Source organism: Parambassis ranga, chromosome 5 (genome assembly GCF_900634625.1).
Source record: "Parambassis ranga chromosome 5, fParRan2.1, whole genome shotgun sequence".
Taxonomy (NCBI): Eukaryota; Metazoa; Chordata; class Actinopteri; family Ambassidae; genus Parambassis; species Parambassis ranga.
The window spans coordinates 12,838,887-12,864,797 of NC_041026.1; the positions used below are offsets into that span (position 1 = coordinate 12,838,887).

Consider the following 25,911-nt stretch of genomic DNA (forward strand, 5'->3'; position numbering starts at 1 on the left):
TACCACAACTTTTAAATGGTTTCTAAAATTGACCTGCAACCAATAAAGAAATTATAGCACTGGAGTAATATGTGTTGGTTCCAGTCAAAGACCCTTGCAGCAGCATTTACACTACACTGCTCTACACAGACCCAATCTTAAAGCATGGCCATGGAAAAGGGTAGTGTACACTTCAGGTGAAATCTCTGTCATGGTTTTCCACCATAAAATTGAAAAATATAGATATATTGGTCTTTTTAACAAAGGTCACAACGGCTGTTACACTCACCTGTGTCGTGCTGCTTTCCTGTCAGCCTTGTTTGATGTGAGGGGAGGATTTCTAATTTGACCAGTTCTGTTGTGCTTGCTAATAGCTGTGTTGCCTCAAGGACCGTGCAGTGTTCTGTTGATGTGCCGTCTATAGACAGCAGGTGATCCCCAGCATGCAATGCTCCACATCTAGTACATCGGACAGAGATATAAAGAGACCAGGAGAATGAAAGAGAACATCACTTTTTGTTATTTCATATTTCTGCACAAAGGGCCCACATTTTAAAAATGAATCTACAACCATGTGGGAATGAATAGTGGCAGGCTGTAGACCTCCAAAGTCAACCTGTGCAGTTGACTTGAGGTTATTTTAGTGCTTGTTTCAGCACTGACGCACAGTTCAAGTGCTTCATATATATTTTAGAGCCAGACTGTGGCTAAGGGCAATATCCTGTCTCTTACTGTCTATGCAAGAAAGGGCTGGACAGAGATAGTGTGTGTGTGTGTGTAGTACACAATTGTTAGACGCATGACTATTTGTTCTGTATTACAAGTGCAGTAGCTTAATTTTTAAAATGTAAACATTGTGTATTACACATCATGGGTCACTGTATTTTGAATTTCCTCTCTCTCTCTCTCTGAAGAACTCGAGGCAAAACATGATGACACATAAGAAAACTCTTATGTGGATTGTGGCTCACTTGGTAGAGCAAGGTGTGTACAAACTACAGAGTCAGCAGTTTGATCTTGATGTGTGACACTGCAGCAAATGCTTTCAGTAATCACTGCGTAATTTCTCTAGCGTGTTGTATTGATCCAAACTGGAACAGTAGTGAACAGAGCTTGCAGCTAGTGGCTAACAAGCGTACTATCTAGTGAATTCTGCACAATAGGGGAGCTGAGTGACCTGCGGTACCAAAGGCTAACACACATTCACATTTCTCTTGATGCTTTTCCCAGGATGCAGCTGACTGTTACACCCCGCATGTCTACAAACACATAAAGTATGTGTGAGCGTGCCTTCATACACACCTGTCCACCACACTGCCAGGTTTTACCCGATCGATGACAATGACCGCTTTGTTCCGGTGATTGGCCGATGTCAGCGTGATACCTAGTGTTGCTCCTGGAGACTTTGCAATTTCCACTAATAGTGGACCAGAGGCATTTGCCAAAGTGTCTGATAGAGAAAAAGCAAAAGTACAAACTATCAGATATTATAATCAGGAATGAGACAAATCAAGCAGTTTTACCTAGAAATAAAAAAAGCAGAGCTCAGCCTTAGGCGACAGAAAAAATGTCAACGCATCCACACAAACAATACAACAAACCAATAATGAGTTTCAGTGGCATTTGAGAGAAGTCTATAAAGTTTTGCTGCAAGCTCTAATTCCCCTCTGGTTCGTGTGTGTGTGGTCTTTTACCCATGATAGTGACGTCATACTCTATCTGGAACAAGGCTTCCTGCCCACACTGAGTCAACACACTAATGGCATCACTGTGGTTGGCATTGTGCAGCGGCACACCATCCACGCTTAGAAGGCGATCGCCGGGACGCAGGGTGCCCTCTCTGAACACACACACACACAGATAAGAAGAAGAATTAGTTCCAGTTATTATTGGAACTTTGTAGCACTTCAAATGAACTTCAAAGTCAGTTTCACTACTTCTGCTGTCCCCCACTCACTCAGACGTTTTCAACATTTTAACAGTGATGACATCATCACTGCCGAGCGGCAATTTTTGGACATACAAGGTGCCAAACAAGAAAATGTATGCTCCCGAACTGCTGTGCAAATGTAGAGGATGGGACTACTGTGTATTGAAAAATGTATGTAATTACCCTGTAATTTCAAACTGACGACACACATAGGAAATAGCACTGCTTCAGACTTCTAAAATATAAAATATGGATCTGGTTTTAGTCTCTTGTTGACAGAAACACTCGATGACTCAGTTGTTTTTGGAGGCACTCACTAGCACGTTTCAGGCAATTATAGATTTCCACAAAAAAAGATAGGATATGCTGCATTTTGAATATTTAATGCAGAGGGGCTGCATTACAGAGCTGATAGCTGCTTCATGCATGGTGCCAGAGTGTGAGTAATAAAGAGCTGTCATCATACCAGCCAGAAGTTTTTTTTTTTTATAAATATGACACTGATAGGCCTGAAGCTTTTAACAACATGATGCAAACTAAGCTGAGACCAAAAGCCTCTATGAATTAGGTTCCACAGAGAGTAGTATAAGAAAAGTTTCACAGAAACATGGTGAATCCTCCGTGAACACAGGCTGCACATTCTCCTAATAAATTTGATTGAGTAGACAGATGTTTCCTTTAAATGTAACTAACATTAGCTGCTGGTCATCTTGTTGGTCTGCTGGCTCTCTCTCTCACTATGTCTACTTGTGATGATGCTGTGAAAGCACTTTTGCGGCCCTGTATGAAACACCCTGGCTCTCTAACATTTAGAGAGTTGCTGCTTTAATTCCCTCTGGGTAATGCTAAAAATGTAGGCACTCCTGGGACTGTATGGTGCCGTGGATTAAGTTTTCTCCAATTGGCATTTAAATGGAATATAAAGCCGCATGAATATCTCATTCGTTTCCCCTGGACTGACCCACATTTTGGAGACGATTTTCTTCAGAATAATGTTAGATGAGCTTCAGGGGGTGAAATAACTCAATAGTAATGTTTAATCACTGTCTGTGAACCTGTGGAGGGTGATTTAATCTGTGAGCGCAGTTACTGACATACAGGTGATCAATAAGGCTTAATTTAAATTAATAATTTTGTTAGATATGCAAACAATTTGAACAAACTGGATTACACTGAAACAGTCCTTTCATAGGAAGCATGAAATCACTTACAGTGTCTATTCTGGATCTGCCCTAAATTGCTGCTACATTCAGTGCTTACTTCCATCAGAATAAAAATAGCACAGTTCTGAAATCTAACATCGAGTGATTGAAGTTAAGTGATCAGAGAAGAGGATTACAGTCTTTTGTCTGTTTTACACTAGAGTGGGAGTGCGGGCACACTGAGTCAAGCATGGTGTTTTTTTTAAAAAATGTGATTTTAAGCAGTAATATTTGTGAAATGCAATGCCTGAGTACAATTCTCTAACACAGCACCACCACTAATACAAATATATATATATATATATATATATATATATATATATATATATATATATATATATATATATATAATGATGGTGCAGGGCAGTATATCCTTCAAATTTGTATTAATAAAATGTATCATGGATTCATATGGGGGTATTGTAAAATGGAAAACATCATTTTCTTTGCACTGCAATGTTTTTCCTGGGAGAATATTAACAATAATGTAAATATGAACTGGATTCACAGACAGCGCTGATAAGAAGGTGACATTTACATGAAAATATCTTGCATTATTACTTGAATATGAAGGCTTGAGACACATGATGACAGCACTAAAAGTATACGAGGTGATTTATGCCACTGCAGCAATGAGTAACACATAACTGTCAGCATACCAGTGATGGTCACTGGAAATGACACCTTTATCCTTGGGGTTTATTCACATGAAGGCACAGGCGAATCTAATGTTTCCTGGACTTTTTTTTTCTTTTGTTGGTAGACATGACATGAGCGATTATTCTCTTGCTCTGACTTTGTGTATTTTCTCAAGCTTTAGTCCACTGCCCTTTGGTTGGCATTGTAAAAAAATATGTAGAGCAGCCCAAAACACTGAAGTGAAATAGAATGGCACAGCTATTTATGCTTCTGCTTCTTTGTAAACCCATCTTTTTACTCATCTCAAATCTGTTTCAATCAGCCCTAAATCCGTGCATGGTGCCATCACCGATGGGCTTCACAGTGGTGACATGCTGGGGGGGGGGGCTGTACACAAGTGCATCTCTTCAAGGCATCAAAAGTAGATATTCCCATAATCCCATAATAAAGAGAGGCATGCATATGAATAGAAACCATGATGGGTCTGGGGGTTCTTATTAAGTTGTTACTAAAACCAAAACTATGAGTTTATTTACATCACCAAATGCTGTTTGAATCAATGGGAGTCTTTAGAGACATATGCTTTCATTTTGAGTTGTTCCTCAAAATTTTGACACTGCCACCGTAGTTAGTGGATCAAAGCTTGAGAAAATATACAAAGTATAAGCATATTTATGGGATCATGTTTGCATACCTGTCTGCAGGACCTCCTGGCCTGACATAGGTGACAACTAAGGGCCGTGACTTGTGCCAGTCCTCGTGGGCACCACCTGTGAGAGGAGCAGGACATGAAGAGAAATCTTAACTTCTATTAATATAGAAATGTAATGCGTGACAGCCATACTTGGTTTCTGTCTTTACTGACACTTACCTCTCATGACAAAACCAAAGCTGTTGCCCTCTTTGTGCAAACAGATGTCGATTGTCTTTGATATAACCCCTGAGGTGCTGTCTGGTGCTTTGAGAAGGGGGGAGATATAGAGGAGGGTGACAGAGAAAGAGAGGGAGGTAGAGACAGAGAGAGAGTGAGAGGTTGCTATAATAAACCACTTTTCATCATGCATTGCCTTGTTGGATGCCACCATGCTATGCATCTGAAAACCAGCCCCATGTGTTTTTCCTCTTACAAACCCATGCATAAGTACCTTTACTGCACCAAAGTTTTATTATTGAAATAAATGAGAAAGCAGTGTTTTCCTGGGAAATACATGCATATTGGATGAATCACCATCCCATGATTTATATCCACTGTTCAGGACCAGTGCAGAGTAGGATTTACTAGTGAGATGGAGAGGATGGGTGTGAGATCCTGGTGTGAGATGGATGAGTTTGATTTCTCTTATCCCGCAGTTTTTTTTTTCCTTTTTTCGATATTCCATAAACTGAGTAGACTTGACATGAAGGATATTTGTGAGGTACTGCAGTGATTATTTTTACCTGTAGGGGGCAGTTCATACTCCACTTCCAGCAGAACTCTCTCTCCTACGTTCTTCAATAAGCTGATGATCTCTTCATGTCGCAGTTTGGTCAGATTGATGCCGTTCACCGACTTAATGTAGTCCCCAACATTTAGCTGATCGCTTCTGCACATAACAGATAACAAAGTAATATATAACAGCAATAAAGAGCATTAATCAATTAGTCCTCTATCTTCTGTAATGAGTCCTGTGTTTCATCCACCTGGCTGCCAGTCCTCCGGGCCGTAGGTTCGATACCCGCGGTTTCCCGTCCTTGTCCGTTCCTCCTGAGATGGTGAGGCCAAGCGTGCTGCCTTCTTTTTTCACCAGCTCCACCATTGTCACCCCCCGCAGAGCTTCTAACCAAAAACACAGACACACATAAAGACAATACACACACAAACACACACACAAACAGGCAGAGAGAAGGACATAACCCCACATAGACACAAAACACACAGAATACAGCAAAGAAGTAAGCAGTTAGTGTCTGCTCTGTCTGTCCTCATCCCCGGATTAATGTGAAGCTGAGATACAAGACAGATAGGAGACATTTCCTGCTGTGTGTCCTTGACTGAGACACTGATCCCCTTTTTGGTTCAAGAGAGCTGATATGACTAAAATGTAAATGTGAATTTCAGATAAGATAAGATAAGCTTTGGCTAATGAGAGTGAACAATGCCTCATTGTTTCTTGCAGTCATTCCACTTGAAGACTTCCTGGCAGGGATGAAAAGGTCTTTAAAGGTTACGGCTTATCATCAGTAACAGCAAATACAAACAACAGCTCCAGAAGTCCTCACAGCAAATGATCCAGTTCAGATCAAATTAATTGTCTGTGAAAGAAGCTTTTTCAAAAGGCTAACATCCAAAGACTATATTTCACTGTAGACACTTTTAAACATTTTAAAACTAGACCTCATTTGAAACAATAACTGAAATGAACTTACTAACTGAAATCAAGATTTACTTATGTACAGCTGAAACCCTTCACTGAACCCACTGAAGAGAATTCTCCGTGGACGGTGAGAAAGGGATCAAGGGTAAACCCCTGACTATTTCAACAGGAGGACAAATAAAAACTATTGTACAGTGCTGTATTCCCTAAACACTCAATTAAACCTCTGTATAAACAGAGGCATCACTATATTCAGCAGAACTACATGTAACCTACTCTTTAGTTTCTATCAACAGCAGCATGCCAGCTGCACTCAGGCTGACTCAAGGTTTGTTGAGGTAAACATCTTAATGGGTAGACTTGGGAAAGATGCTGCGGAGTTCAGTTTATTATCACAGTAAAGAACCATCTGCTGAACAGGATCAGCACAGAAAGGCCAGCATCTACTGAGAAATGATGATGACAAGAAGGATGGAAAGTACAGTATATGAACACCCAAACACCATATTTGTTTTCCTGGTTACCTGTCCATCATTTGTAAAGTCTGATGAAGAGGTAATGAGGTCAAGTTTTGGACTCCTTTGGGGTCTGAGCAAGTGATCTTTTTCACACCCAACTGGATTTTTTTGTAACAGGAAACCGTCAAACACACAAAAATTGGTCCCTGAATGTAAGTTAGAATGGAAGCAAGAATGTTTTCAGGACATGTTTTCACTTGTCTTTCCATAAAATGCCAGAATATGTTGATTGATTAATCCCTGACACTGAACACCACAAACCCCAAGGAGATATTACTAAACTTCAGGAGAAATGTGCCACCGTCTTGTTTAACAACATCTTGTTGTAGTATGTTAGTCGGATACAAGGGCAACTGAGCTCATGTAAAGCTAATACCTTTAGTGATTAGGTATTTTAATTTTAAAGGAATCTCTGGATATATGAAGAGGTTAAGGATTTTAGTTTGCAGCAGCCAGCGGAATCTTGGTGGGTAAAATGAGCAAGATGGCACTGAAGTAATAAGTAAACTAAAACCCTAGAGCTTGATGATAGAGAGCTGCCTTCTGCCATTTGTCTACATTTGTATCATTTACACACATGCACACGCACGCACACACACACACACACACACACACATAGGTGAGATGAGGCTTTGCTGTGATAGATGAATAGATTAGGTAAATCCCTCAGGCGACACTCAGGATCAGTGAAGTGCTTCACTCCATAGATATCTCTGCTGGGTATTACAACACACACATATTCATGGAGGAGCACACAAACACACACACACACAATCTCCTGATAGGCACTAATTCATTCATTAGTCTTTGTGCTGCTCACATTTGCATAAAAGCAAAGCTTTTACAAATGTACTTGGATACCGTGAACACTTTAAGAAGTGAATCCATCACTTAATGAGTTTTTCCTGCAGAGATGCAGAGCGGAATGTGTTGGGATTCATAAAGTTTTATCGACGCCTTTATTTTGCTGCTCAGGGAATGATGCGGAAAAACTTGTATGCTACATGGAAATAAATGATTTCTTAAGAGAAAAGCGGGGAAAGTTCATTTATATCTAATGGTGATATGTTATGATATGTTATCTCTCTCACAACAACAGATCTAAAGCTGCTGTACTAAAACAGGTACATTTCAACAAATGTACAACTGCATGCCAAGCAAGTAAGGTAACAATGACCCCGAACAACCACCTGTATAAACAGATTCTGCATAACAGTATGCCAAGTACAACCTTTTGGTACATGCAGACAACTGGTCCCAAAGTCTGGTCCAAAATGACACATGATTGTGTTTGTGTCAGGCATAATCTGGCCATGGAACCATCCATGGAGTCCTCCAACTGCCTCACAAGGTGAAAACACCCCATGGAGAACGATAAGAGGCATAAAACTGCTGTTGTGGAGGTTCACTGGGAGAATTCTGAGACAAAACACGTCTACTCAGAGACGACCTGCCACCTTGATGTTATCATGCTGTCAGGTCATGCTGCCGCTCATAGAGAAAGTGCATCAAAGTGTGATAGCGATCTACAGAGGAAATTACTCTGACTGGAAGGTGAAAGAGGGTGTTATTTTAACCCCTAAATGTGTCAAACTAATTATTGCAAACATGTCACTGTCATCACTTAGGCCCCGTTCACACTGGGGAAAAAATGTGGCTTAAGCAGGATTTGGCCGCATCCAGATCAATCCAGATGTGTTTTTTTCTGAGTGTGAACACCTCCAATCCAGCTGAATCCAGTTTGATTTCAAGCCGGCTAGATCCACCCTCGAGAGGTGGATCTAGCAGGATTGGCTCAAATGTGGCTCAGGTGTGAACACAAATGTGGCTAGCGAATCCGGCTTGCCACATTATTAGCCATATTATGAGGCGCCACCTAGTGGTTTGGAGAACAGCAAGCACGCTGGATGAAGCCGGATTGAGTGCGGACACAACTGTGTGCTAGCCAGAGTTGAAAATAGGTCTGAACGCATCCAGCTTAAAGGCTGTCTGGGCTCAATCCTACTCTAGCTGGAATGACTTTCTCCAATGTGAACGGGGCCTTAGCCTAATTCATTCCAGGATAAGTTATGACAAGAGAATCACTGTGATGCAGGATAGATGACACTGTTTAAAGACAGTACAGTACATACTCTACAGTGCTGTATTGCTTCTTGTCCAACCCTTTTTTGTTTGAGCATCAATACACATGTAAAACAATTTTTTGCTACAGAAGACATAGTACATACCTGGTATACTGTGTCTTCTTGAGGCCATGGGGTGTTCTGGTCCAGAGATATCTTTAGTTTTCCCATACGGCCCATCATCTAGAAGAAAGAGAGACAAGAGATGAGTAAAGCTTTAGTGTTATATACAGCGTGCTTAAAGATTCTGAAGAGATGTTTCTGTAAAAATCTGCTGCTGATAGCTGAGCTGAGTGTTTCAGTACACCATTCATTTCTAGCAAGCATGTCTGAAAACTGGATGACAGCTTATTAAGATAAGTGTCTGGGTGAAAACATAGAAACGCAACATGTAGAGATAATACACTATCACGCTGCTGCGATGGTACATGTTTAACTGACATTAGTTGCTCATCATCTCTGTCTCCACCAGCTTTTATCTCCTCTCAAACACAGAAGTTTAATCTCACATCATCCTCCTCCCTCTCTTCCCTTCTTATAAAATCAAGAAATGATTCACCACATTCCCCTCACACATTACTGCTGATGAACATTATTAAGTGTCACTTTATTTGAGTGCAATATGAACTCCTTGGCAGTGCTCCCTGTGCTCTGTTTGGCTTTTGCAGCATCACTACAGCACCATTAGCACAGTAGTGTATAATTGTTAATTAAGATGGTCGTAAAACTAAATTGGTTTCGACATGGTTCATCAGTGTGAACATTTTCAGCTGTTACATGAACGAGTGTATTCCGATAGGATGCAATTAAGTATTCTACTGTAGTCTATTGGCTATTAGTTGACAAATTAGAGGAGGCAGTGTGTTTATAATCAAATCAAAGAAGCAACAGGTAAATGCAGTGAGGCAAAAGCTGGATTTAACCGCTACACTGCAAAAGGTAACATTGTGTAACCACTTTGTACCTCTAGGTTGGATGGTAAGTCAGTGTAAAGGAGGGGAGCAGTTCTGTTCAGAGAACAGCCATTTTTCAGTCCTGGTTAGGTAGACATCTGTGAGGGCCAACAAGCTCAGGTTTGTTTTCAGTCATGCATCAGTTTTACTTTTTGCACTTTTGGATGGCAGACTTAAGGTGTCCTTGTGCCATAGCAGCATAAAGAAATACAATTGAAAACACAGTACAAAAAAATCCAACAGCAACAATTTCTAAAGAAATGTAGGCTGCAGAACTGGCTCTTGTCTACAGAGATGCAGACTCATAAGAGGTTCCTGCTGTTTGCTGGGGAGTTTCCTCTCTAACAGGTGTAAACTTTGCATGGAATATATATATATAAAAATGCTGTGAAATCAAAAACAAACTGTGCATAATCTACCTAACAATACCACAACTGCAACTGCATCAAATTCCTATACACACTTTAACAAGCTTACCCAAAGGATTTCCAGGTACATGGTTAAATACTCTCTACTGCCTGGGTGGACATTTTTATATGTTACATCTGGGGGGACAGATGTCCTGTTTTATTGTCTGGCAGAGAGACATCCAATGCTTTAAATATTTGATACATTATTATTCCACTTCTGCTTAGATTGCCACAGGTATCTAAAGCTGCACTTTGAAACAGTTGAACAGCACAGAATGGACCTGTATAGGTTTGCATTTTAAAACTCAGCACCCAACTGAATGACATCAACTGAGGCTAAGAAAATGTAATCCAATTACAGGGCTGCAGGTTGAGATGTGAAGTTGAAACGCTGCATAAATGTGCTACGAAAAGTAACACCAGATATGACACATGGTTAAGTTTGGCAGTTAACACGCACACATGTCCCGATTTCAAGGACTCGTGGTACTTTTTCCAGGTGAGGACGGGATGGAATTTTCTCTGTGCTACTATATTAATTACATCATTACATCATAAATGACTAAATTATACAAAAGTGCAACATTTTAGATTTTTTGACCACAGTTTGCTTGCACACATGAAATGTTATATGCATGAGCAACATGGTGCTGATTGCAATTCCCTTAGTGACCACATGTGTCACTAGTAACAAGGATGTTTTGATTCTTACATTTGGAACATTTATATAAGTTAAATAAAATTTGAGCTAGAACACTAAAATGTTGCTACTGTCTTTATTTCTGTAGGCCATAAAAAGTTGTTGGTGCTTAAAAGCGTCTAAGCATCTTTATTAAGTTTGTTGTTGTACACTTTGAGATTAATGTTCTAATATTACGGTCTCATCTATGATATATGAGGTATATTAAGTGTTATGCTAAGCCATACTCTTTAACTCAGTTTGACAGCAGCTGTGACGGTGGAGCTGAGGCTGTTGTTGCCGTGGCTCTGAGGGGAGAGGATGTGTCCTACTTTACAACCTCTGCTCCATCAGAGGGCTGGGATACGTTTAACAATTCATAAGCCATTTCTCAGCTGCTCCCATACACAGCTCCAGAAGTGTCATCAAGTTGCATTGTATTCATAGACAATTACACCACAGCTTCCAACACACAGTCCTTTGGTTGATTTGCAAATTAATATGTTGCCATTCTTAAAGCCTTTCAGCACCTACAGCAGAGCGGTGTAAACAATCTGCAACAGATGTCAAAAATGTCTTAAATAATCCTTTATCTTCAAAGTTGTGCTTTTAATCATACTGACATGCTGATCCACAGTGCTGCCCCCAGGTTTCATTGACACAAAGAATTTTTGTTAACTGTCAAGCTTCAAGATGTCGGACATATTTTATGATGCTGTCACCACGCTTCACTCTTGGTTTTTACTTTTATACATAGAAAGAAATCCTATACACTGATTTAGTGGACCTAAAGATGAAGTACTTACACTGAATACACAGTCCTCTCTAAGTCCTTCCTCTTTATTTTTAGGTCCAGTCTGGTGGCATTTGAGGAATTTAAGTTATTGTGCTTCCTTTTGGGAATATCACAGCCTTTGTTTCTCTCTTCTTCTCTCTTCCTTCCTTCCTAGCAATTTCAAACTATTTTTACCACCTTTAATCGAGATTTATGACATGTCTGTCTTTTTTTTAACTTTATAGGATGCCCACTCAACCCAAGCTGAACTATCTCTGCACTTCTTAAACTGAGGCTATAATCCTCTCTGCAGCGGTGCAAGTTTGATTCCAGCCTGTGCCCTTTGTTGCATTTCACTGTAATAAAAACAGCCCTTCTTTAAAACCTCAAAGTACCACTGTAAATGAATGTGGATGTGTTGCTTGGCCTGATTTAGGGGACTGGATATACCATCTGCAGCTCAACTTACAGGGATCTCTTCTCATAGATAAAACTGTTTCATAAAGTAGACTAGCTGTTTCAAACATGAGCTCACATCCACTGAAGAATCTGTGTAAACTGTAAAAAAATGATGCAACATCCAGGGTGCTTTGCTGAAAGCAAACATCTTCCACACATTCCTAATTGTTCCTTAAGATGTTAATACATGACAGTATAACAACATTCCTATATATGAAGCAGTGTTCTCCCCAACAGTGGGTATTTTATCACCCTCCAGTATCCTCAATATATAAATTGTTTTGCTGCTACAGTTTCCATACATGACACATTTTCTTGCCCTCTAACAACTTTTAAATATGCAGCGTGTTCCCACTGGTAAAGCTTAGAAATCAGTTCTCTTCCCAGCAGTGACAGTGGAAAGGAGGCCATTGTTGTTGTGTCTCAGAGTTTAGCGATCTTCACAGAGGTGTAATAAGTTTAATAATTTATGACTTGTGGATTCAATTTTGCTTTAAACCCCTTTCATAACTTATCCGACTGGCTGCTTTTTTTTGCTGTGGGGCTGTCACAGACATAATGGACCCTTGAGGATGCTCATCAGCGCGTACACAAACACACACAGAGAGAGAGAGAGAGAGAGAGAGAGGGCCTTTAGCAGCAAATAGTGATGCATACACAAACGGATTTAGGCACCAAATATACACCTGCACACACACACTACGTGCATGGAAATGCAAGTCCCACATGCACAGATATACCAACAGTAACTTGCACAGACATCAAGGATGCTGTGGGCAACTTGGCCATCTCTGCCCCGCTGCCTGGATGTACAAGGCAAACTGTTTTAGTCATAACTTTCCCTCCCAGCAGCATGAATCCATTGTTCTCATCCTCCAAACTTACAGATCTCTTCTACAAACGCACCAGCTCACTGCAAACATGTTCATCACAACAGGCATTTGGAACAATAGCTCTCCGAATCTATTTTAATGAATAAACACATCATCCTCCAATAAACACATTCTTTCACTCACTTCCTTTCCTTTTCAGTTTCCCAACTCTGCCTGATAAATTAGTGTCTTCTAGTGAATAATTTGAATGTGATTAGGCTAATGACTGCTGGCGCTGTCAGCTTACTGAACAGGTTGAGTTATAGTCGAGGCGTCAGGCCAGATTTTCCTCCTGCAGCAGAAGCACCAGCATAATGCTTACAGCAAAGATGAGCATCTTTTCAAACAGAGACAGTAATGACTACAGCAGGTGGGGGCAGGTCTGATGGAAAAAAGATGGATGTGACAGAGGGGAGAAAAAAAGTTATTTCTGTACAACATTTTTCAAAATTAAAAGATCAATTTGTTCTATGGCCTATTTATTTGTCACAGCATGACACACACACAAATACACATACAAGATGTGCAGTATATTATGCTAGTTTTCCAGGGTTGTAGGTCAGAAAATTCACCTGTCAGATTGGAAACATCCTTCCTTACTCAGAAACACCTGCTAGGCTTGTGTGTGCGTGTGTGTGTATGTGTGTGTGTGACTGTGCCTCTGTCTGTCTGCTTGCATGAAGGGAATACTAACAGACACGTCTTTGTAGCATCTTGCAGGATTCCCCTAAAGCTTTCACTGAACTTTTACACAAACACACACCCACAGACCTACAGTATATGTTCACAAACACCATGGCTGCTGGGGGATAAGGCTGTACTGCAGACATCTGAAAGGATTTGATTGGTGAACTCCACACGTCTTTACTGCCAAAGATTTGGGCTTTTTACAGCAAAGTGCACTGGAAAACATCTATGTATGTTTTTATCATCCTTGTGTATTTAAGCACTGTTTTGGTCAAAATCAACTATCAAGATTACACTTTTACAGCCTTTAAAGACTTTATTTCAGCATGTACTTATGACTCGAATGGAAATATAGTCTCTAAAATTCTATTTAAGCATGTGCACAAAAGTTTCACCCAGTTTTAAAGTAGACGTCTGGAAGTCGTTTGATCTGCAAATCGTGGTTATTTGCATATCAAATGCTGACTCTGAGTCTCACAGCGGTAGTGTGAGAGTCATCAGTGTCACATGAAGCAAGTGGTGAATTGGTGTGAAAGCACCTGGGAATATGGTGTCACGACAGAAAGAAAAATATAGAAAAATATAGCAGAAGAGATTTTGGGATATTTTCCTCAGAGGCAATATTTACCTTACATGACTACTGACCAATTTCTATTCTAAACACAGAGGGAGTTAGAGCCCTTTTATATCCTATCAATGTGACAGCATCTTTTTGTGTCTGAATTCGCACCTTGATCACTTTCACAGTCTTACTCCCTTTGTGTATATACAAATGGATCATACTTTTTTATTTATTTTTTCACACCCAATAGCAGACACAAAAAGCCTCCACACTGTAGACATTTGATTTTTATATATTTCCATCATTTTGATGATATAGAGATTACTACTACTACTGATATTATTGGCTGATGGGCTAAAATTAATTTTTAAGGCAAATATCTGCCAACAATAATGTCTTGCTGATAATACAGTGCATGCCTAGAGTTTATACTCTTGAAGCTCATTTGACTAAATTTCTTAAAGGTAGGGTAGGAGATTTTGAAAACTCGGTGAGAGTCAGCCAGATTCCGAAAGTAAACACACGCCCCTTTCTCTCGGAGCTCACCCCGAAGCCACGCCTCCCAATCACATGGACACGCATTACCTAAAGACGAGCCATCATGCACATACCTCTCTGGTGCGCGCAGAGCAGGAAGAGAGTGACAACCAGACAATACTCCGCGCAGGGTCCAGCCGGAGGATTGGCTGATGTTTTTAGTGTTTTATAGCTTCCACAGATGATTCATATTCTTCGTTTAAATGCGAAAACTGCCTAACTAATCGGTTGCTATCGGATTGTAAAGAGAAGTTACACTAATTTAACAAAAAGTGCATCAGAATGAAATCTCCTACCCTACCTTTAATTAAATTGAGACTTACCTGCATTGGGCAGGCAGTTCAATTGGCTAACAACCCAAAAAACTAACACACTGCTGGTGTGTGGGGGTGAGGAGTGAACATTTGTTGAAAACTCAACATCACCTAAACTCCAACATCCAATTAAAGAGGGAGCAATACTTGCACTTCCTTTGATGGCCACTAGAGGCTGGTTCCTAAATTGAGTCAGTCCTAATTAAATTCTGTGTTAAATGGCATATAGGTGCTGTCACAGTGGACTATACTGTATGAGACGGCCAGACTCATTATTAAGCATGTTTTTTGATTGCATGGTATTCCGGTGAATACGGTTTCAGAAGGAGGAGCATCTCCCAGGTCTGGTGGGCCTTCTGTACAGTTTTTGGGACCACGACTAGCCTGTCCGCAGGGTTCCACCCGCAAACCAACATGCAGACTGAATGGAACAATCAGGATCTGGAGCAGCGTTATGCTGTGTCTGTGCCCGCAACCAATACACGTGGAGTGGAGGTGTCCGTGCCTTCCCAGCACCAGTTCTGCCGATGCCGCCATATCTGGAGGGAGACTTGAGTTGCTCCTCAGACAACAACAAGAGGCTCGTTGCCCGTCATTGCGCCCCTGCTCCAACTTACACCCCAGCTCAGTCTGTCTGGTTTTCTACGGCCAACATTAACTTAAGGGCCGAGCCTTAGAGACTGGCTCCAAGATTTATTGGTCCCTTCGAAATAATCAAAGTCATTAACTCGGTGGCTGTGAGGCCCTGTCTTCCTAGGATGCCAAGATGGTGTTTGGCGATATAGTTTACAACTGGCATGTACAACATTTCCACCAAGAATGAAGCAGAGGAATCTGCAGATTTTTGAGGACCTGCACATACCGCAGAGGTGACATGAGGACATGGTTCACAGAAAGCCATGCAGATAGAAATGTGGGAGGCTCAGAACAACTTCTTGTGCATCTGGCAGATGTCTAGTGCAACTATAAGAGCTACAGTATGCCTGAATGAAGCTGTGGGGACATACTTGACCTCAGATATAGTGCTGTCAACACAGTGATGTTACACAAGATGACATAACTTTTATAATCCTTGTTCAGGCACACTGTTCTGTCAAGGTTCCAATGAGTCACACACACACACACACACACACACACACACACACACACACACACACAGTGGAAGCACAGATACATGCATATGTATCCAGTTGTTTCACATTTTGCTTCAAGGTTACCAAAAACCTATTAGACAGGCAATGGGCCAAACAGACAGACAGACAGACAGAGAGGAGGGAGAGAGATTTTAGTCAATAACAATACAGAAACACACACCCATACAAAACACAAATGAAATGTCTCTTGTATGAGCATGCAGTTTTTATATCACATAATTACGCAAACACATTCAAGCTCACAATGTCTGTCCTTAAGGATATACCGACGTGTTCCCAGCTAAGCGATATAATCTTATAAAAGAAAGTCCTGGGTTTGCCTCTGGGTCTCCTCCCAGCTGGACATGCTTGGAAAACCTCACCAGGCTGCCTGAACCACCTCAGCTGGCTACCTCTCAACACAGAGGAGCAGCAGCTCTTCACCAAACCCCTCCTGCATGACCAAGCTCCTCACGCTCTATCATGAAAGGAGAGACCAGCCACCGGTCACTCTTTTCAGTTACCAGTTAATCCAAACATTGCGGATATGACTCTTTGGTTGGCTACAAAGACTGACAAAGTCTGCAAATGGGAGGTGTTAGCAGGTGGTGATACAGAAATCACAACAACTCCCCTAATGCTTCCAACCTGTGACTTAATATGCAAAATGCACAAGAATGAGCTACAGTGGTGCAGTGTGTTTGTTAAAAAAAAAACAGCTGCCAGGTAGTAATGTTAAAAAAAAAGACAGCACCAGTCTTTTCAGGGTGCATAAAAGAAACACAAGATACAACTAAAAGGAACAGAATGGCACTAGGCCTATTCTTTTTTTGAATGAGGCAATTTAAGTGAACACACCATTATAATCAAACAGTTATTCAGCAAACCACCAGGTAGGCGTCTCAATATGAAATGAAGTGCTGAGGAGTTCAGATAAAGAGCGGCGCACCTGCTCAATTGCAGCTACAATGCAGATAGATTGGCAGAAGTCTGAGAAACACAAAAACACTGTGGTTCTAAAGACAAACTTGATACACAAAAAGTGGCGGTATATGCAAATATGTCAATCATTGAGAATTCTTTTTCTGTCGTGATCGACAGACTAATGACAACTGTGGCTATTTACAAGGAAACACTTCTTATTTTTCCTCATCAAATTCAACACATTGTACTGTGCATGTAAGAGTAAGGCCGCATCATAGAAACTACTCAACAACTACAGAAACCAGTAACATTATTTAGATACTCAGGCTAGAATGATGCGACCAGGATGATGAAATAAACCAACAGAACTGATGAATATCATATTTCAATAACTTCAAATCACAAAGTATTACAGCCAGTGCTGGTCATTTCTTGGGAATGGCAGTACACCCCAACACAGAAAACACAACTCATGGGCACATTATTGATATTTTAACTTCCTAACATCCTCAGATATCTGTTAGCAGTACACCTGGCTGGATAACATGCTACACTGACAGCCGTTAGTGCTAACAGTAGTAATCCTAGCTTTCCAAAAGTATCAACCCTGGCTTAAAGCAACAAGCCAATTTTGACCAGGTCTGTTAGGGAACATTTCTGCTGCCCTTTGCACTACAGATAGTGTGTTTCTGAGTTTGTGGTGCTTATGTTGCCAAATTGTTAACAATGTTTTCCTACTTTGCTTGTGTTTTGTCTGTTTAGGTGCATTTCTTTTCTAATTGCACTGGACAAATCTGCAAGTAATTGCTATCCTTTATTATTAGCAAAGGCAGAATTATTGCCCCGAAACCATTAGCATGTCACATTGATCCATTAGCAGGTCACTCTGACCTCTCTGCCAGCCACTGATTTAACCACGGACCTTGAGCAAGTCCCTAAAATTGCCTAATTAAACTGCCTTTCATTCTGCCCACTCCTCCCACACACATTTAAAAGTCGAACGCAGGTGTGTTGCAGCTGTTAGGATGTGTGCTCAGAGTCTTTACAGAAGTCCAGAGATGTTTTGTGCATCATCAAAGTCAAAATCAAACCTCATTGCCAAAAAAACATCTGTTATTCAGAAACACATCAAACACTGTAGAGTGTGTTATGAAAAAAACTATGCATACAAAATCAAACAACTAGCAAAACAAAAGTAAAATGATTGTGGAAGATTTCAGTTATGTGTGTATGTGACATGTATACACACACAGAAACTCAGTGTTATTGAATACTGAGCGGTCTGATTGCAGCCATTATGATGCTGGAGGCACTGAAGATGTGTAATTAGCTATTGTCCTCGACAGTGCAAACGATGTGAGTGAAGTGAACACACACACAGACACACACAGCTGGGATATAGAGATGAGAGAGATGACACAATTGGGCACACATGAACTGTTCCACCTTCCCCACCCTCCCACTCAGTAAATTTCAAAGGATTGGATGTGCACAAAGATGTACAGTACACAAACCCACTTCTATCCTTCTCTGTACACTTCTCTCTTTTTTTACACTCTCACACACATAGATGGCTCTCACCCACACATACTGAACATCTATGGAAGGAACAAGCAGTAATTAGGGTGGTTAATGGCTTGTCTGTTGTGCTTAATTGCAGCCTGTATGGATCTGGTTAGGGGATGGGGGGTGGGGGGATGAGGGGTGGGGGTGCAGTATGAAATGGGGTCCCATCACCATTTTAGCTCTAATGATCTCATGTTTTTTTTCTCACCTCTTTGTCTGTCTCTTTCAAAGCTTTAAACTTTCTGCAAAACTTTTTAAAACTAATGAATCAAAGGGGGATCAGTGGGAAAAGAAACACCTCTTCTTCTTCTTGTTGCATCAAAGAAGTTTCCGACATTGATCAAGTCAGCATGATGGTGAGAAAGTGTGAAAGCTTCTTATTGCAAGGTGCTCTTGGGCAGATGCATCAGACATTGTGGGATCTGATAATCTCAACTGCCTCAACCAATATAACTAAAACTGCAGGCCCTCAAGTGGCCACTTGAGGGCGGCTCCAAAAAGTGAGTCAACCCACATGTTTTGGTCTCTACTAAAATTTTTCCCAAAATCACCTGTTTACACTGTTTGGGCAGTAAAATAGTGCACAATAGAAGGAGAGACCACTTTGAGTGACAAGTGGGTGTCCGCATGGCCACATGCCCACCTAAGCTCCTCTCATGCTGATTATGAACAGCTTAAGCAGGAAAACTCCCACTAACATGCCGGAGGCGCCTCATACTGTATGTAAATCTATGTTGAAGCAACAACAGTGAAGCTGTGCATCCTTTTACCCAAACATGTAGGAATAATCACAAGGTAACCATGATGAGGAACCTCGGTGTTACTCTACATGTAAATTTATAAAGGGTTGTCTGTAAAATAAATAACAGTTATATGTAGTGCAACTTGGCTTTTTAATATGTATTTTCTTGTATTAAAAAGTGGTAAACAAAAGACTTACTGGCTGATATATTGGAGAAAACTCACAAATGTGCGAATGACAACACTTTTGACTGTCATCACCTCAACTAAGACCCTGTTCACTTTGGGGAAATCAATCCGACTAGAGCGGGATTCAGGCTGTAGCAGGATTCTAGCTGAATTGACTTTCTCTAGTGTGAACGGGGCCTAACAAGTCAGACAGGCAGTTTTTGAGGGAAGCTAAAGAATGTACAAAAAGAAGAAATGCACTTTTAAACACAGCTATGATGTCAAGATATAAAGATTTTTTTCAGAGTCTAAAAAATTATGAAGAGAATTATTGATGATGTAACAAATTCCCAGAGCCTCAAGTTGACAAATATCATAACACTCAATTGCTGGTGCCCAATCATGGAGCATACAAGAAGAAATACTGTTGGACTGCTGCATGAGCCGATCAAAGCATAAATAAATGTATATTGCATGTGTATTCTGGGACGACTGCTGCTAAGGGTGCAAAATCAGTTGCACCCTTAGCAGTTGAGTGACAGGAGTTAAATACTGAAAATGTGATAGCTACACACTCATTCACTCTCACCAGCTGAAGTAGCATTCACAGCAACTGTGCAAGGCCTAGGTGCCAACAAAAGGTATTATATACATAAGTAATATGCGCTCCAAGTCCAAAACCCTATTTTTTTTTTCTGTTTGATCCGAAAACAACCGACCCACCTGGAAGGTTGGAGTCATTTTTTTTTTACCATTTGAACTGTTATACACAAAAATATGTCACCAAATCCTCCGTAATAGGAGGCAAACATCCCTACAAACATGACAAACAAAAAGAAAAAAGGAAAACATCTCACCGCTGAAGTGAAACAGACGCAAGAAAAAAACAGCTTGTCAGGTTTAGGGCAGGAAAAAGACATCAAATAGTCCTTTTGAAGTTACAGTTTAGTTTCTTTTCTGCTGGCACCTCTGTGCTGCAAATACGACATGATGCTGGGTTAACTCTGTTGACAAGGTTCATCAGACAGGGGGGAAGAGAGATGGAATTAAATGGGTGATGTGCTAAGAAAGATGGTCCCATTATTAATAAGTCACATGGTTTGATCCCTGTGCCATGATGTGTACCTGCAGAGTCAGAGTGTTATCTAACTGCCTGTAAGTGTAAGTGACAGTGGGAGGAGGATGTAATGTCTCTTTTGTCTTTTAATAATGGCAATATGCATGTATCACCGTTTAGCTGCATCATCGTCACGCTCGTAATCACAGAGCAGACGCCCTGCTGGAGGATTATGGGCACAACAAGCCGAGCAAAAAAAATGGAGTTTTGCAGGGAGCAGCAGAGAGAAAGAGCATACGCATCATGCACAGCTGATGATAACATCCAACACACTCACCGCCTCTCAACAGTCACCCATTAAATTCTCAGTGCGGTCAGCCCAGTAATGCTCAGAAAATGAAGTGGATCAACTCGAGCGGCGGACAGAAAGCCAAGGCGGTGATAAACCTCTCATCGTTCACTTATTGTTCGTTTCTCAGGCGTTTTCATGTGCTCATCTTTTCAGCCGTAACCAAAAGATGAAATCAATCTTCAGGACAAGTGCAAGTTTAGGAAATACATTTTCAAAAAGGAGGCAATGAAACAGTAACTGCTTCATTAGTCATTGAAGTTTCCTTTTTAAAACTCAGAACAATGAGGCAAATTGAAACTGTACTTGGACAAAAGCCTGCAGTGAAATGTGAAACCTCTAAACCTCTAACAATCTACATAAAAACTGAAAGAAATAAAAGCAGCTTTGTGAGTTTCAGGTGTCCTGGCGCTCTTATCAGCTTAGTTAGTCTCTGAGGCCATTGCAGAGAATATAACTCCCGCTATGTTCATCAGTGCATGAAATAGGATGGTGCTCACCTTATTAATACCCCTGATGCATCACATTAGCTCTAATGTGGTGTATATTATACAGGAACAAAGCTAAAGGGAGGAGAAAGGGGAGGAGAAAGGGGAGAAAGAGAGTTGTGGAATGCTTCAGTCTGAGGTAACCAACCGTGCATGCTATGCTAATGTAAGACCACAGAAACATGATGCAAATTCAATACTTCTAATTAAACTACACTCCAACACAGAGAAGTATAGAATGGTAGGAAGCGTTCAGTGCAAAGGCATTAATAGTAGTGACATGAAACAGTTCAATATGGAAGGTCGACTTTGGCAAAAAGTAGCCTAAATGGCTTTTGTAGTTGCAGCATGCTGAACAGACCCGAACAGCAAAGCAAACACATGTTTTAACCATGATTCTCAAAAGAATATAAAACAATACAAACAAAATCACTTAAATTCTTTCAATGTACTTGATGCTGCCATCCAGGAAGAGGTTCCTGTCACCTGATCTGACCTGACCAATCTGTAGCTATTAGCACAATGCTAACATCCATCCATCCATCATCTATCTACCCGCTTCGTCCTGCAGTGCAGGGTCACGGGGGTCTGGAGCCTATCCCAGTTAACTACGGGTGAGAGGCTGGGTACACCCTGGACAGGTCATAAGCAACATAGAGACAAACAACCATTCACTCTATGGGCAATTTCACCAATTGACCTAACAAGCATGTCTTTAGAATGTGGGAGGAAGCCAGAGTACCCACAGAAACAATGCTAACATAATTAAAACTCTTACATACTTTTTTTTACTCCTATTACATAATTAATACTTAATATCTGTAATTCCAATATATAATATACTGAATATGGGTGCACCAGTAAGTCTAACCAGATGGTCAGGGCAGCCATTGAAATTTACATGCTGGCTCACTCTACAACAATGTTTACCCATGATTCCCCTCTGCTGCAAAGAGGTTTATGTGCATAATCAGAGGACCATTATTTGTACCATTATGTATTTACAAAATGAAGTTTGTGATACTAACCACAACCATCAATAAGCATACAAATGTTCTGCTTTTTCGCTCACTATGGTTCCACTGGAACATCTGGCACCTACTGTGTGTTAAAGCTGGATGTAAATGTTAACAACGTAGACTCCACAACATACGACAGGTTGGAATTGGGCTGCAATAGACAATCTAAAGAAAAAGGTTAATAAAATGCTTGTTTTTTATAAACACAAGGCATATTTTACAATATAAGGCCAGCAAATATAAAAAACATAACAAAAGAATGCTTACAACAGGTAACACTCTTATAGCATAGTATTGTCTTTGCTTCTACTAATCTAGACAATTAGTAGAAACAGAAGCAGGAATCTAACAAAACATATTATTAGTATACTTAGTAAATCAAGAAAAAGTGTCAACAATAAAATACAACAAATCTCCGCTGAACAAATAAAAGAGCTCCACCTACAGAAACTTCCTTGGCAGAACATCCAACCAACAAGATTCCACACAGCATCCGTGCAATTTCTCAACAACAATTGATTTCTGGGAAGTGTAGTTCAACAATCTCCACAACAAATACAAAAGCAAAAATATACAATTAAGACCTGAAATGTTGATTAAAATAATTTTCTTGCTGGGTTACGCACTTACCAACACTGTTTGCCCCAACGTCCCTTCTCAAACCGCAAAACATGACCGCAGACATTGTTTTTTTTTCTTATTTAGAGTACCATCCACAGAGATACAGAGAAAAAGAGAAAGACACAGACAGACAGACACCAAAAAGATAAGAAGAGGATGGAGAGAGGAAGAGACAGAGGGAGAGATGTGGACTGCCGAGCGCTCAGGGAACACAGTGGCGATGATAAGAGATGACTGGCGCTTACGTTACGACCACTCAACCCCCGAGAGAGAGAGGGAGAGAGAGAGGGAGGGAGGGAGATAGGTACACAGAGACAGAAAGAGAGAGAGAGAGAGGAAGGGAGTAGGATGAGCTTAATGGAGAAAAAAATGTCTAAAAAAAAAGGAGAAAAAGAGGAGATGTTGAGAGTTTATGTGGGAGTGAGTGACAAAGAGATAAAATAGGATTTTGCAGTGAAATGCAAAGAGAAGCTTATAGTTAATTCAACCATATTTATTATAAACAGGGTTGGATTATAATAACCTTCTGTGTTTCTTCTCCTTTGTTTTTACACATTTTACACACACAGTAACACATAGTAACACATTTAGGTGAAGTTTTGATGTTAACATCTCTGTAAACCTGCAGCACCTCTCAAATGTTATCAATGAGCAAAAGCTTGCAAACCTGGCTCATTCGAATGAAAGGAAACTCCTCCTCATTGATTATTAATGCACCCCTTATGCCGCAAGCTAAACGTGTGTAATAAGTCATGTGCATAACACTGAAGACAGCAGGACAGTGTTGCTAATTACCAGCGGCATTGTTTGTCAGTCACATGATTGTTAGCAGGTGTAAGTATATCACAGGGTAGCAAAGAAACCTGTGTACTGTTTGGCAGTGTAAAATAATGTTTTTGCATCGTGCGTGTATTCGTAATCAGTGCAGCAGTTGTTGTGTGAGGACATGCAGCTTTGCCAGAGTATTCAACCGCTTGAGGTCCTACACACACAGTGCTGTCACAGCTGTTAACAATGATTGTGTTTTACTGGTTTCACCTTCACTGCTTACAGTGACAACACACATGCCTCCAGACTAACTGCATTATATTTTGTCATCTATCTATCTATCTATCTATCTATCTATCTATCTATCTATCTATCTATCTATCTATCTATCTATCTATCTATCTATCTATCTATCTATCTATCTATCCTAAGTACCTTTACTTATGGATATTTCAGTTTTTTTTGTGTTGTTAGCTGGCTAAAGGACACTTTTCTTCTACTCATAGAAGCGAAACAAAGTTATAAGATAAGATCCCTACAATAATGCATGTATAAAATGGTGCAGATGGGAGAAGTTTGTCTTCAAAAGGATTAGTTAATATTGCAAAAGTTCCTTTTAAGCCAAATTGTGATATTTTCTAAACCTAACCTAGTAGTTTAACTGTCTAACTTTGAGCAAACCAATTAGATATGAAAGACACTAATGATCTTGAGTGGAAGACAAGGCCCAGCTTTCTGGATAAAGAGAGAGAGAGAGAGAGAGGTGAAAGAGGAGTGTAGTGATTACAGTAAGAGTAGACTGACTGATTCCAGACATCCCACGTCTCCTCCTCCAGCTTCCCTCCACATTTACGTTCATATTTCGCTGACAGATTTATTCACAGCAACTTTCTACACGTCAAACACACAAGACCAAATTTTGTTAGCCAGTATGCACAACATTTGTACATTCATGTTAAATTTAGAAGAAGAAGAAAAGAGGTAAAAGCATCACTTTTGATCATGGTTTCAGAAACAGTAGCACAAAATACTTCAAACATCAAAGGAAGAAGAAAACAGATGTAATGTATTGCCTGTTTACACCTAATCAATACTGCATTCCTTGGGCTTGATATATAGAGACAAAAATAAATTATTAATAAATTTGTACATTTATTGTGTATAAACTTCTATTCCTGTCTGCCTCACAGCGTAAAGCGGGTTTCTCCTCTTCATACTGTATGTGCAGATCCTCATCTCTTTCTCTAAAATCCTTTCCGTCTCCTCTCAGTGAGGTATCTGCTTCGGGGTTATTTATCTCTCACACTGTCTAAAATCATCAAAGCAAAACCCAGAAAAGATGCACGCTTACAGTAAATACATGCATATTTGACATGGTTGCACAAACCAAATCTGTCTGCTGGCTGGGTGAGGGGGCCACAGACTCTAATAACCCTTATTACTCTCTCTTTCTGTCTTTCTCTTTCTCTCTCTCTCTCCCTTGTGGCCAGTTTGTTATGAAGGATGCTCGTCCTGAACTGACTGACCTAGATTCATTCCAAACAGCTCAACCCCACATCTTTACATCAGCAGAGGTTCTGACTCACATTGCACAGTCTAGTCTGGCTGAGGATCACTCAACAGTGGATGCAAGCAATGCAATGCATGCATCAGTGCAAATGGCCTTTCATTTGCTTCCCTTTTCTGTTTGATGGTTAAGCATAAGGTGGACATGAGACACGAGTCTACAAAAAACGAGCAAGTTTCTGATCAAGGTCCTGGTTCCACAATGTGAAATGGTTCTACAAGATCAAAACACAAGGAGTGACAAACCTCAAATGCATCACTTTGCTTTGTTGAGGACCCAAAAAACACCTAAACACACACAAAAAGAGATGCCACTATATACCAGCAGGTGGGAGTAACATTTATTTGTCATTCAACAAATTAAACTTAAAGAGCTAGGATTGCACACTGGCACACTATTTTGCCTCGTCAGAGAGGCAATGGTTTTTCTTCAGGTTCCAGGTAGTCCATTTGTAAAAATATTTACATATTTAATGCAAAAAAATGTCTCACTGACACATTTACATTAAGTAATGGCC

The 25,911-nt window shown here is 40.4% G+C and overlaps 1 protein-coding gene across 1 annotated transcript in view; it reads right to left on the reverse strand.

Annotated features, from left to right (window-relative positions):
- The window catches only part of grip2b (glutamate receptor interacting protein 2b), a 62,109-nt gene that overhangs the window by 22,820 nt on the left and 13,378 nt on the right, over positions 1 to 25,911 (reverse strand). The window contains exons 2-9 of the mRNA XM_028406061.1: positions 8,851 to 8,928; positions 5,431 to 5,566; positions 5,188 to 5,333; positions 4,622 to 4,708; positions 4,445 to 4,520; positions 1,674 to 1,819; positions 1,282 to 1,429; positions 269 to 438 (exon numbers count right to left, since the gene is read on the reverse strand). Coding sequence (XP_028261862.1) covers positions 269 to 438; positions 1,282 to 1,429; positions 1,674 to 1,819; positions 4,445 to 4,520; positions 4,622 to 4,708; positions 5,188 to 5,333; positions 5,431 to 5,566; positions 8,851 to 8,928 — 987 coding nt within the window. The remainder of the gene's footprint in view (positions 1 to 268; positions 439 to 1,281; positions 1,430 to 1,673; positions 1,820 to 4,444; positions 4,521 to 4,621; positions 4,709 to 5,187; positions 5,334 to 5,430; positions 5,567 to 8,850; positions 8,929 to 25,911) is intronic.